General features: G+C 35.4%; 2 protein-coding genes across 4 annotated transcripts; both read right to left on the reverse strand.

Annotated features, from left to right (window-relative positions):
* Positions 1-6,135: 6,135 nt before the first annotated feature.
* On the reverse strand, positions 6,136-8,193 carry LOC107811358 (plant cysteine oxidase 2-like). Its single transcript, XM_075251675.1, has 5 exons — positions 7,792-8,193; positions 7,188-7,310; positions 6,888-7,031; positions 6,411-6,635; positions 6,136-6,326 (listed from the first exon to the last, which is right to left on the reverse strand). The coding sequence occupies exons 1-5, from the start codon at positions 8,039-8,041 to the stop codon at positions 6,211-6,213; spliced, it is 858 nt and encodes a 285-aa protein (XP_075107776.1). The 5' UTR covers positions 8,042-8,193; the 3' UTR covers positions 6,136-6,210.
* Positions 8,194-8,786: 593 nt separating this feature from the next.
* LOC107811357 (nuclear ribonuclease Z-like) lies at positions 8,787-13,282 on the reverse strand. Of its 3 annotated transcripts, none has more exons than XM_075251671.1 (8): positions 13,098-13,282; positions 12,046-12,478; positions 11,867-11,937; positions 11,540-11,635; positions 10,772-10,885; positions 9,969-10,037; positions 9,748-9,822; positions 8,787-9,536 (listed from the first exon to the last, which is right to left on the reverse strand). In XM_075251671.1, the coding sequence occupies exons 2-8, from the start codon at positions 12,449-12,451 to the stop codon at positions 9,447-9,449; spliced, it is 921 nt and encodes a 306-aa protein (XP_075107772.1). In that variant the 5' UTR covers positions 12,452-12,478; positions 13,098-13,282; the 3' UTR covers positions 8,787-9,446. The 3 variants fall into 3 exon arrangements, with proteins under 3 accessions (XP_075107772.1, XP_075107773.1, XP_075107775.1); XM_075251672.1 differs by having other exon boundaries at positions 8,787-9,357; positions 13,098-13,279; XM_075251674.1 differs by lacking the exons at positions 8,787-9,536; positions 13,098-13,282 and having other exon boundaries at positions 9,743-9,876; positions 12,046-13,091.
* Between the last annotated feature and the right edge of the window lie 345 nt (positions 13,283-13,627).

Raw genomic sequence — 13,627 nt, forward strand, 5'->3', positions numbered from 1 at the left:
AGTCATTTAGGGTCTTAGGTCTTTTGCTGCGTTCTTTTGATACCGCTTTCGGTTTTTGTATAAAGAACTTCCTTTTGGCAGAGTAGCCGCCTTTGTACAAAAATAATTGTAAATATAAATCTTTCTTCCTTTTGAGGCAAAATAACCTTTCAAACTAAATAGATAGTTTGAATTTTAATCTTTGTTGCCTTCGGGCCTTGTGGGTAGTCCCCTTTGCTTTATCGGGCTCGAACATCCTTCAGCTTAAATAGTCAAGTGTTAATTTGAATTCGAAGAAATGCGTAGTTTTGCTCGAAATAATGTAGCCCGTAGGCGTAATGGTCGAGTGAGTGCTTGCTCGAATTCGAAATAAAAGTAGCCCGTAGGCTTAGTAGTCGAGTGAATGATTCGAACTCGAAATAAAAGTAGCCCGTAGGCTTAGTAGTCGAGTGAATGATTCAAACTCGAAATAATGTGGCCCGTAGGCGTAATAGTCAAAGTAGCCTGTAGGTTTAATAGTCGAGTGAGTGATTCGAACTCGAAAAAAAAAGTAGCCCATAGGCTTAGTAGTCGAGTGAATGATTCGAACTCGATACAATGTAGCTCGTAGGCGTAATAGTCAAGTGAGTGCTTGCTCGAACTCGAAATAAAAGTAGCCCGTAGGCTTAGTAGTCAAGTGAATGATTCGAACTCGAAATAATATAGTCTGTAAGTGTAATGGTCAAAGTAGCCTGTAGGCTTAATGGTCAAAGTAGCCCGTAGGCTTAATGGTCGAGTGAGTGATTCGAACTCGAAATAAAAGTAGCACGTAGGCTTAGTAGTCGAGTGAATGATTCGAACTCGATGCAATGTAGCTCGTAGGCGTAATAGTCGAGTGAGTGCTTGCTCCAACTCAAAATAAAAGTAGCCCATAGGCTTAATAGTCGAGTGAATGATTCGAACTCGAAATAATATAGCCCGTAGGCATAATGGTCGAGTGAGCGCTTGCTCGAACTCGATTCTGTTTGCATAATACATCTTGAACATAGAATATCGGTAAAGAAAAGGGCTTTCTTTGCAAGTCATTATACATGGGTTCATGTTTTGCGTCAGGGCTCGGGCCAACTACATAAGCATGGTTCGTTTTGATCATTTGGCTCTTACAACGTTTCCTGTTGAGACACTGTTTGTCATGAAATAACGAAGTAACTTCCTTTGCACCGAACTTGATAATCATCACAGATGCGTTCAATGATAAAGCCCCCCCAGTATATGAGGTTGATTTTAAAGAGGCCTCGGATACTCAGCAGTAGTATCGTTTCCGCTATATGGTTGGTATCGATCTCTAGTCGACTTTTGCTTTTTTGTAACGGACCTAGAAATTAACTGGTCATCTTTGACTCTTATTTTGGATTGATATCGATTGTGCACATCGGTCCAAGTAATAGCTGGGTACTCGATCAGATCTTGCTCCAGCCACCGTGAAGCCATCGAGCTCCGTTCGTTTAGACCTTGAGTGAAAGCTTGAACAGCCCAATCGTCTATGACTGGTGGCAGATCCATTCGTTCCATTTGAAAACGAGCTACGAACTCCCTTAGCATCTCTTTATCCTTTTGTATTACCTTGAACAGGTCTGACTTTCTGGTTTCGACCTTTATGGCTTCGACACGTGCTTTTACAAAGCAATCTGCAAGCATAGCAAAAGAATCAATAGAGTTAGATGGTAAATTATGATACCATACCATTGCCCCCTTTGACAGGGTTTCACCGAATTTTTTCAATAATACAGATTATCATCTTCCAAATCATTGCCCTTGATGGCACACGTGTAAGAAGTGACGTACTCGTTGGGGTTGGTCATTCCGTTATATTTGGGTATTTCGGGCATACGAAATTTTTTGTGGATTGGTTTTGGGGCTGCACTCGAGGGAAAAGGCTTTTGAATGAATTTTTTCGAATCTAGCCCTTTTATAATTGTTGGAGCTCCTGGGATCTGATCAACCCTGGAATTATATGTTTCTACTTTTTTATCATTGGCTTCGACTCGTTTTATGAGTTCCTCGAGCAATTTAGTAATTTCGGGAGTAGTCCCCAATTCTTACTCATTCGACTTCACTATGGATGGTTCCGTTCTGTGGGTGATTTCTCGAAGCGAATTGGGCTCCGGCCTGCTTTGTACCTGAGTTTGGCTCTGTAACTGAGATATCGCTATTTGCTGGGCTTGAAACATCTCGAAAATCATCCGTAAGATGACTCTGATCTCCTCCACGTTATGGGTGTCTCGAGCTACGGATCGAGTACCGCCCTGAATGCTTTTTTCCGGCTCAGAACGTTGGTTCGTCTCAAGAGACACTTGTGAATTGAGATCTAGCGGTACTTCGACTCGAGCTTCGGTGACATCGTTAATTTGCCTTCCGGACCTGGGTGTCAAGTTGTTGGTTTTATCTTGAAAGCCGGCTTCGTGGTCGATAGATAAAGCCATCAATCGAGGGTTTGCCATTGTTGATTTGAAGTTGTAAACTGGTATGTATTGCAGATTTGTATTAAACAACCACTGTTACCCTTAGCCCCACGGTGGGCGACAAACTGTTTACCGGAAAAATCGGATAACGTTAGATTTTGTGTATGGTTCTAAGGATATGCGATACAATTCGATATAAATTATGTAGAGAAATAGAGATACGTATATTCTTGACTATGAGAATGCAAATAGTGGGCAATAAGAATGAATGAGATAAATTAAAGCAAACACAAAGGGATATCTTTCAATCTGAGAAGTGATTTTTTTGTCCCTCAGTGTATGAGCTGCCGGTACGCTTACAAAGATTCCTCCTTTTATAGTAGAGGGATCCTACTTTACTTATAATAAAACAAAACATATAGTGGAGGACTCATGATGAATTGTCTCTTCCTCGATTCCCGCCAAGATTCTCTCCCTTGATGCGGTTGTAACGGCTCTTGTCTGCGAGCTCGATGCTGGCTCGAACTCATTATTGGGTCGAGCCCTCGGCTTTGGCTTGAGTTCGACCTTCGGGGTGGGTGTAGTATCGAGCCTTGCGGGTCGATTTGGACATGGGCTTGATAATAGTATCGAGCCGACTCCTCGATTAGTCTTCGGAACTCGGGACTCGTTTGTATCTTCGGGACTCATCCCAAAATCTCACTTCGGTTGCTTACTATTCGAACTCGATCGAACATAGGAAGGCCAAAATATATTTCGGCCGTATACATTATTTACATATGAAAATACATGAATAATTATACTTATTAGTGCTAGTTTTAGAATTTATATTATCTTTTTCATTGGATTTGTATAGATTAAAAATCTTGGTCATAAGCTATTTAGATATACAGTCAAACCACTCTATAACAGTTTCGTTTGTTCCGATTTTTTTGGCTTTTATAGGGAATGGCTGCTATACACCTATAATAACATTTGACGTTTAAATATTTTTTTGGCTATTATAGATAAAACTTATCCAAAAATCATTATTTTTCTTTCTTTAGTGTTACTTATAAAAGATAAGAAAATTCTTCAAATTTAAAATCTCAGAAGATATGCATATTTCACTCGGTATATATTGAAGAAAGCTAATACATTATTAACAAATTCATAACTAAATGTACAAAGATTTAAACTCTAAGGCACATATTTTAAAGCTACTAGGAAAAACAAATTTCAAGATTGATGGAAGAACTTTGTAATTGTAGTTGTTCATAGATTTCATTCTCTTACTACCGACATAGCGCTTGAATTGGCGAAAATTCTTGTCTAAATTTTCATCAAAAAGATATCCAATGAAAATATATCATGTGCAGATCTTCAAATCTTATGTCTTATACAAGATAGAAACTTTGTTCAATGGAAAAGATTGTGTGCATATTTTTAGAATTATTATTAGTATCTTAAAGATTCTATATAGCTGTTATAGAGGGATAATTTTACAAAGAGCGTTCTGCTATAAATATGGTTGTTGCTGTTATAGGTAAAAAGGTATTATAGAGAGGTAAAATATAATTTAAAAAATCGGTTCTAACGAAAACTTGACTTTTATAGTAATTGATGTTATATAGTGATGTTGTTATAGAGATATCTGACAGTATTGGTTGTTAAAATATATAAATTTGATTACTTAAAAGAGTATCGCTAAACGAAATGTGTAATCCCTTATATAGTCCATCAATGTACAAGGCTACAAGCCCATGGGCCAAGCATAAAGCAAGTAGGTCCATTCATTTTTGGGCCTCGTAGTTGGAGATGTTTGGGGGAAGTACGCAAACAGCTAGGATTGCTATTCATGGATTAATCAATATTTATTTTATCTTGAAAATTTGAACTAAAAATCTTATATTTAGGACAGTTCAGGACATTTGTGTCCACAACAATTAAACATAAAAATTAAAATTAACTACACATGGGTTAATTCCTAAATAGCAAAGTTTTCTTTAGAGTGGCTACCTGGTGTCATTTCTACAGACTATGTCACGGCTCTATAGTAGATAGTCGAGTTTTCCATTCCATTTCTTGTCTAATAAGACAACGTTTTTTTTTTTGGGATTGTTACACAAATAGCAGCCACATAAATTATATATATATATATATATATATATATATATATATATATATATATATATATATATATATATATATATATATATATTATATATCAGTTATATTTAATTTAAGTGATTGGGTGGATGATTAAAGATTCTATATAGCTGTTATAAAGGGATAATTTTACAAAGAGCGTTCTGCTATAAATATGGTTGTTGCTGTTATAGGTAAAAAGGTATTATAGAGAGGTAAAATATAATTTAAAAAATCGGTTCTAACGAAAACTTGACTTTTATAGTAATTGATGTTATATAGTGATGTTGTTATAGAGATATCTGACAGTATTGGTTGTTAAAATATATAAATTTGATTACTTAAAAGAGTATCGCTAAACGAAATGTGTAATCCCTTATATAGTCCATCAATGTACAAGGCTACAAGCCCATGGGCCAAGCATAAAGCAAGTAGGTCCATTCATTTTTGGGCCTCGTAGTTGGAGATGTTTGGGGGAAGTACGCAAACAGCTAGGATTGCTATTCATGGATTAACCAATATTTATTTTATCTTGAAAATTTGAACTAAAAATCTTATATTTAGGACAGTTCAGGACATTTGTGTCCACAACAATTAAACATAAAAATTAAAATTAACTACACATGGGTTAATTCCTAAATAGCAAAGTTTTCTTTAGAGTGGCTACCTGGTGTCATTTCTACAGACTATGTCACGGCTCTATAGTAGATAGTCGAGTTTTCCATTCCATTTCTTGTCTAATAAGACAACGTTTTTTTTTTTGGGATTGTTACACAAATAGCAGCCACATATATATATATATATATATATATATATATATATATATATATATATATATTATATATATATATCTATATTTAATTTAAGTGATTGGGTGGATGATTATTTGTGCTAATTCCATTTTTTTTTCTTGGGGTTTCTTCATCGAAGCGTACACGACTCAAATTGGGTGTAACATTTCGAAAGCTGCCCAATAAGAAGTTTTGACAAAAGTGATGCTCATACACTTCTTATCCAAACATGACCAAATTTTATTACATTCTTGAATCTGATTATTTTACCTATTTCGTAATTTTCCTAGATGTGCAGTATTCCTCCCCTCTCTCTTTCTCTTCAGAGGGTGATATTAGGGTTTTGAGATCGGTTCTGACGTCAAACAGGTTTTCGACCCGAAAAGCTCTACAGAGCTGTCGTATGCGGGTACCCCCCCCCCCCCCCCCCCACAAATATAAGGCCCAAAACGATTAATGCCAAAATCAAAGATAACAACAACAACAATAAAATTATATATGATGTAGGTCCCGACTCCTGTGCCTCATAAATGGAAAATTAACCGTTTCGGAATAACCCATTAGCCTTGGACAGAACTTGGTACGTACTTGTATTGAATAATTTATTAAATTTAATTTATATAAATAGTATATCTAAAACCCAGTAAGTAAAAATAATTATGGTGCAGAACCCATAAAATTAAAAACTCTAGCTTCGCTGCCGTGGATTCCAAAAAGTGATACGGAAAAACCAAGGAACAAAGGATCCCTTCAACCACCAAATAAATAGAGGAAGAAATTAATGACTAGTTGAAAAATGTCAAATGAAATTTCTTTGTATGCTCATAGAAAGGCTACTTAGAAGAGTTATATATATACACAAGCTAAGGTCTTTATATTTGAATTGTAGGACCGTCATATGTTCCCCCTAACACTACAAACTGCTCGTTTCTTTCTTGTAGCCACGCATATCTTGTGCCATCCTCCTCCGCCTCCACTTCTTTAACATCTGCAATTAATCCATTAACTAATAAAATTTAAACTATTGTATATACATTATCTTAACAGACACTATTAGTTGTGTCATATATACCAGAAAAACAGTCATAAGTGAAATCTTGATAGTGTGTACAGCGACGGCCTTCTGATTCGGAGTAAGGTGGACCTAAAACATCCAGTAGAATACAAGGCGTTAGAGCTTTGAAGCAGTGCAAATTGCCTCCTGATTCCGGGAATAGAACTGATGCATTGCACGGTGCACTCAAGTCTGCGTCAAAATGAACCTTTGCCAGCCGAATCCCAGCTAATTGCTGCTCGCCTGTACCCAATAATTGTTTAATAAATGTTCTATGAGTTTTACTTCTTTACAATGTAAATGAATTTTACAATATCAGAGTCATAAAAAATATTTTCAGGCAATTGCCGATAATAAGTGAAATTAAGAGAGAGGTAGCTTGCTATACATAAGTAAAACTGTAATACTGATGGTGAAAATATTATTAATTTACACCATTAGCGTGTGCTCAATTAGTATCAATTATGCACCAATTAAAATTAAATGATTTCTTACAATGGTTAAACTGTTGGTGATTCTGCACCCAATCATATGACGTGGCATGCATGGTTCCAGCTAGAAGCTTGCAGAACACGGTCATGCCGGGATGATTATGAAGAGGAATTACCCCACAAGGTGGCAAACAGAAGATCCCTATCTACACATGAGTTAAAATCATGAATTAAAAGTAATTAAATTTCCATTGCACCAACAAGCATTTTTTTCCATTATTAGTTTAATAAATATCATATTTAGACAATATATATATATATATATATATATATATATATATATATATATATATATATATATACCGAAAGATACATGCATACTCCATAATAATGTAGGTGACAAGAGGAGCTTCATCTTCAGTTCCATTTCTACTTGAAAATTCCAAGCTTGGCGCTGTAAGCTTGATATCCTTTGGTTCCAGACTATCTGCCGTTAGTACGTACAAGTTAGTTATGGCATGTAACAAGCTTCATTAAGTCACGTAGAGAAATCTGAATTAATTAAATTTTGAAAGAAAGGATTGTCAGCAAGTAGAGGAAATTAACGGCTTGTGAATTCCATATATACAGTTTGTAGATAAATCATATGTTTTTGCTGAAGAAGACGTATTTCATATATATAAATTAATCGTCACAACAAGTTATCCTTCTTCTAAGTATATACTATTTGATTTGAAAGATCATTAATATAAGTGTCATACAAGAGAAGGTCATGGGGAAATAAAACGTAGTAGAGCAAAAAGTATATTAGTAGAACAACCAAAAGACCAAGAGAATGGAAAGAAGGGATAGGAGTAAAATATATGGAGAGGTAAGTTGTTAGAGACGAAGTTGTTGTTTTGTGTTTTCATAGATCTCAATGTTGATAAATTTATAAGGAAGCAAAAGTAGTATATATATATACATACCGAGTACCGACTTTAGTCGGTGGATGTCGGAGGGAGGAGGAACATAGCCAGCCTTACCACTAGCAAACACTTCCTTGCAAGTATCATACAACTTTTGAACCATATTCTTCTCTTTTGATGATCTCTTTCTAATTAGCTTTCTCCTTTGAGATTCCTTGTTCGTTTTCTTCTTCATCTTCTTCGATAAATGAGAATAACGTCGTCCTGTCAACAGGCTCTTTTTAGTTAGCAAAATCCTCCCAATATTCATGCAGGAAATAACAAGTATACTACCTAGCTATAGTTAGCTGATCCTCCCAATACTTTGCTGCAAATCTTGATGGGAATATATGTTGGGGGCTGGTGAAAATATCCAGACAGGTGGTGGGGTTGTTTGATAGCTGTAAAATGACGAGGATGCATTATAGTATGATTTTACGTTTATATTACTCAGTTTATGGAAGTCAAATGTTACAAAACCAGGGGCCACGCAAAACCATTACTATGTGCTACACCAGATTGTGAATTTTTATCCATTTGGAATGGTCTCTCCCCTTGTAAACAAATGTACTAATCATCAATCGACAGCTTTCACTTTTAATTTCTAAGACTTCCGCACACCTTATGACTAATGAGTTTCATACTTAATATCTTGATTTTAAATTTTATTTCAATTTTGTCGGTTCGGATGCTAGAATATGTTGTAGCAATTCTCATATTCACACATGTACCGTTTACATACCTTTCTTATTTTGGGTTATGCTTGTATAATTCTTATTCATGACTTACGTCAAAAATGATTTTTTCATGCCTAGAATTCAATTGTGTTTCTCCTCCACTTGTATATTTATTTTAATTTTAAGACCTCAAGGCCATATACCATACATAGGCATGTTCGAAATTTTAATTCGTTAATTCAGTTGGCTCGTTAAAAGCGTTCGAAATTTTGTTGCTTCAAAGTCGCACTACTTATACCTAATGTGCTAGCATGCAAAAATAAAAAATAAAAAAAATAATCCATATCAAAATATTTCAAATAGAGATTCGAGTCAGATAATATTAAATTCCATCAGTACAGATGAGATTATGCTAGATCCAGCTTAATTGTAAACTAGATTATAGAAAGGATTATGTTAGATCTAAATTTGATCTCAAATTTCCCAGACGGACTTCAGATAATTTGAAGATTAATTTCAACATCATTTTAGTAAGAACAACTCCCAGCTTGCGCCTAAAAGTAAAACATGCTTTCCATGGTTGCTTCTGTTCTACGGCACAGACATAGCATGTGATATGGTGAATTGCCAGTATTGGTTACCTACCAAAAGTGTTAATCCCAACATAATGCAAGGAATAAGCAAAAAATATCTAGCTAAATTCTATGGCAAAAGTTTCCTTCGCTATTAGTGCTTTACGTGCAATGAGTCAAACGATAGGGTGAACAAAAAGGAAATGTCTAAAAAACACAAGGGAGAGATTCTAAAGTAGCTGATGCGTGGATTGAGCCTTCCGTCAAAAACCTTCAGTAAGTGCAAAAACTCTGCCTGCCAAAGGCGGAGGTATTGCAGAAATAGCCTGCTGAATAACCTGATAAGAAAAAAATTGTTGGAGTGATACAAAAGGAAAGAAACAAGTTAGTCCTAGAATTAGATCCTTTCTTTATTAGGGGAAAAAGATTAATTGGTATACACTAGGAACATGAAAATGAAAAAAGCCATTCTTTCCTGATAGTCTTTTAGATTCCAAAACGCTGTCCCTAGGTACGACTGTTGTGAAAAACAAATGACAACAATACTAAGTGGTTTGTCATTAGTTCTTTTTAAGAGAATGAAAAGACCACAAAGGTGAAAAGTTACAACCAACAAGTAAAGCCAGACAAAAAATTAAAGACAGTTGGATTCCATTTCAATAGAAACCAGCTTTCTACAAACAAAAATAAGAGATAGAGACAGACAGACAGAGAGAGGGGGGGCTTACATCCAACTGATAGCGGGCTGAGAAGTGGATTAAAATGATTGCTTTGTTCTGAAACTTGTCTGCGAAATTGATGATCTGGTAGCATGTCATCAAAGCATAAAGAATCGTATATCAGACTCCTAAATCATTCTACAACACATTCAGAATTTTAGCTTCCACGAGTTGGTGAAATCTTGGGGTTAATAAAAAGGAATATCAGGAACTTATGCAAAAAGAACCACCTCAGACAGATGAGTATGTCCATATTCTCTTGCGTCATCAGCAGTTGTTTTGTCCTCCACATAAGTGCTCTGTCGAAGAATTAAAATGTCTGAGAACCAGTAATGTTGATAAGGCAAATTGAACAATAGATCTTAACACTGCTAATTTTATTGTACGGCTATGATACTATAACTTGCATAAGAGAGTTTATTTTTCTTTGGGATTGGTGCAAGTAGAATGATACTTCTCCCATCTGAAGTTATTAAAACATTAGTAAGTTTACTCCAATTGTGTCATCATCATAAGGATAAATGATACTAGTCAGTGACTTTTTAACTACTTATCCTAAAAGCATAACTACATATGTAATGATGCTACGATATGAAATATTTCCCTTTAATATATAAATATTTTCTTTTGCAGCCAAAAAGGAGATGTAACAACTCTGACTATGTCCTCCATCAGTTGATAAATTCATGCTCCAGATATAGTTGGATTATGCAAAGAAGGCTCAGGAGAGCTACTAAAAATAACTCAGCAAAGTGTCTAAAGTTGAAGGAGACAAGATAAGTAATAACAGAACGTAAAAGATCAAATAGCAGTCCCTAGTGTCACACGTCATTGTCCCTGCAGCATTTACTAAAATTTAAGAAGGATCAACTAATATCAATAAAAGTCCAGAAAGTAAATTAGATATAGACCGGAAGTCAAACTAGTTCTTCCAAGGGAGAAATAAAAATAACTGCAAGGAGACACAGAAGTTGAGCATCATGTTACAGACAAGGTACATTATTTTAACAAGTGTTAAATACAAGGAATTTACCTCCATAATGAGGATTTTTGCCCTCAAAACATCAACATTTTCAGTATCCTTTATGAAGTCTGACATTGTATCTCCTGTAAACGCAATTTCAGGTGCTATTGTTGTGTAGGTAATCTGTCAAAATCCAAAGTTAATCTATGTCATACATCAGATATCCAGGAAGTTTGTTGCCAATGCATTCTTGTGCAAGGTTATGTACTAAACCATGCTGCACCTGTGTCTGAAATAAATTGCTCAATGTTTGCACACAAACTGTTTTGAGAGTATAAAGGGCAAAAAGGATTAAATCCTCAAATGCGTCCAAAAGTTTTTGAAGTAAACATGGTCATCCCAATGAATAGGTAATCTTAGCCTTAGTTGGTACGGGAAAGAGAATGATTATTTTGCACTGTACAAAATTTTTTGGGTTGTTTTAGCCCAGCAAACAAAGGCTACTACATCATGGAGCTTACCGGAACCAATAAGATATACAGAAAGGATAAAAAGATGGAAAAGAGGCAGATCCATTGGACAGCGAAAAGAGTCTAAAATTTAGATGGATGTTTATGTAAAGGATTTGCAAACACAATACAGTTCTTCTAAAGCAATTACTGTTCTAGATTTTTGAGAAAGCAATGCAAACAACTGATCTTCTCAAACCATTACAAATTGAAATCCACCAAGAATGGCTTCTAAGATCCATGATACATTGGGCTTCAATTTAAACCAACATTGAGAAACAAATGTAATCGGATAAAATTTCTATTTGACTATGATATCATGACAGACCTCCACACCTGATAACTTCAACATCTTAATCTCATCTCCCCGAAGCCCAACATATTCTTGCTTAAGCTTCTGCCTTACTGAATATACTGTATAACCCTGCAATGTACAATAAACCAATCCGATTAAAACCTCATATTAGACACCATTAATAAATATAAAGATGACAATATAAAAACCATAGCGTCCTACTATATCAGCAGCTTACTCTTGCAGAAAGCACGAAGCAGATTTGTACTTCACATAATCCACTTTGGACTGGCCAAAAAGAAGTGGGGGTAAGGGGAAATGAGCAGTAAAAAACTCAGATCATTAAGGGAAAGTGCTTACCTGGCTAGGAATGACATGGTAAGTCTTAAATGCTCTAACTTTAAGATCTTTTCTCAAGTAGAATTCTTCTCCTGCATATGGACAAAGCTCCATTCACTTCAATTGTGAAAAAAGAGCTAATTCCATTTCTGTAGTAACTAACTGAGTGAGCTATATAATCAATGCAAGAAGATTTTTACCCACATCCAAACCAATCAAAGTGTGGTTCAATTCTGAGTGATCCATAGATCGGTGAGCTTCAAAAAGCTTCTCAACACTTTCTTTGATAACTTTTGGTACAATAATAGTAGGAGGTTGCATTCTGTAAAGGCCGCGGGTCGCAACATACATAGGCAGTCCTCCAATGTGGTCCATGTGGCCATGGGAGATGAAAAGGAATTGCTGAGAGATGGCACGCTGAGGGCACTTGCCAATATCAAAGGCTAAGTTAAGCGAGGGGACTATTATGCATGTCTCATGACCTGCTATTGATATTCCTTCTAACGAGTATCCTTCAATCTGCAAGCCCCTTTCACCCTTTTTGCTACTGTCACCCCTCCGATCTGGTTTGATGGATTCAGAATCTTTAGTTGTTTTATTCTCCATTTTGCGAAACACTGATGGACTTCAGCTCTAGAAGTCGGAATTAATAACAGAAGATGGGATAAGGAGCAGCGATACAACAAGAATTTAGGAGGAGACAATACACTTCCTAACAATTAAGATGCAGGGCAGACGGAAAATTACTTTTACAGAATCTGTGAGATGTTAACTATCAAGTTGTCTAACAGACTCATCTTAACTCAAAGGTTCATTAAGGTAGACTAACTTGGATTAAAGAGGCAATTGAAATCAAATATTACGATGGTTAAAAATTAAACCTGACTTAAGTTAATTCAGGATCGCATAATTTATACAGATAACAATGAACAAACAAAAAAACAGACATTTAAATAATCAAACTAATACTTTCAGGAAATTAATCTAATTCTCCAACATTCAGTTACATTTAGAACAATTAAACTAACAATCTAAAATCAAAGTAATCAAACTAAAGACAGATAGTTAACAGTACGACCCTCAAAAGCTAGTTATTTGGCCTATTGTTTTTGCCTTTCGTTTTTCTCCATGTTAAATTATCAGTATTACACAACCAAAGCACACATTGAAAAATCAACACAGAATTATTACCATAGAGCTAAACTAAATTAGAAAACATTGGTACCAATTTATACAATTAAAATCACATTACCTTATCTACAAATGTTAGGCGGGGGGGGGGGGGGGGAGGGTATGATAACCAGTCGTAAACCGGCGACGGCTGGTAAGCAGCGTGGGAACGGCCGTCGTGGTCGAGAGAGAGAGAGAGAGGAGACTACTTTGTCCTGTTTAACTCTACTCCAGTTACAACCCGTCTCGCTCCGTTTAGCCCTCCATTTGTATTTTTCTTAAATTTTGTTGTCAAAATTAAATAAACTTCTTTCATTTTATTCTATCTTGTAATATCATCTCCAATTTCGATTTTAATTACCTAACTTTTTAAATATATTTATTTTATTTTCTGTAATTTTTATTTTATAATATCAATTATTGCAACGGAATGTAATTTAGGGAAAATTAATGGGAATGCTCATGTGACTAAAAATAATTACCCGAAAATATCCATTTTAAAAAATATTGAAATTTATACCTATTTAGAGAAAAATCCACTAGGTATGTACCTTATTCACATGTTTTCTCAAAGAGTTATAAGAAACCTAGTATCAAAATAATTTTTAACCA

The sequence above is a fragment of the Nicotiana tabacum genome, chromosome 4 (assembly GCF_000715075.1).
Source record: "Nicotiana tabacum cultivar K326 chromosome 4, ASM71507v2, whole genome shotgun sequence".
NCBI classification, from domain to species: domain Eukaryota; kingdom Viridiplantae; phylum Streptophyta; class Magnoliopsida; order Solanales; family Solanaceae; genus Nicotiana; species Nicotiana tabacum.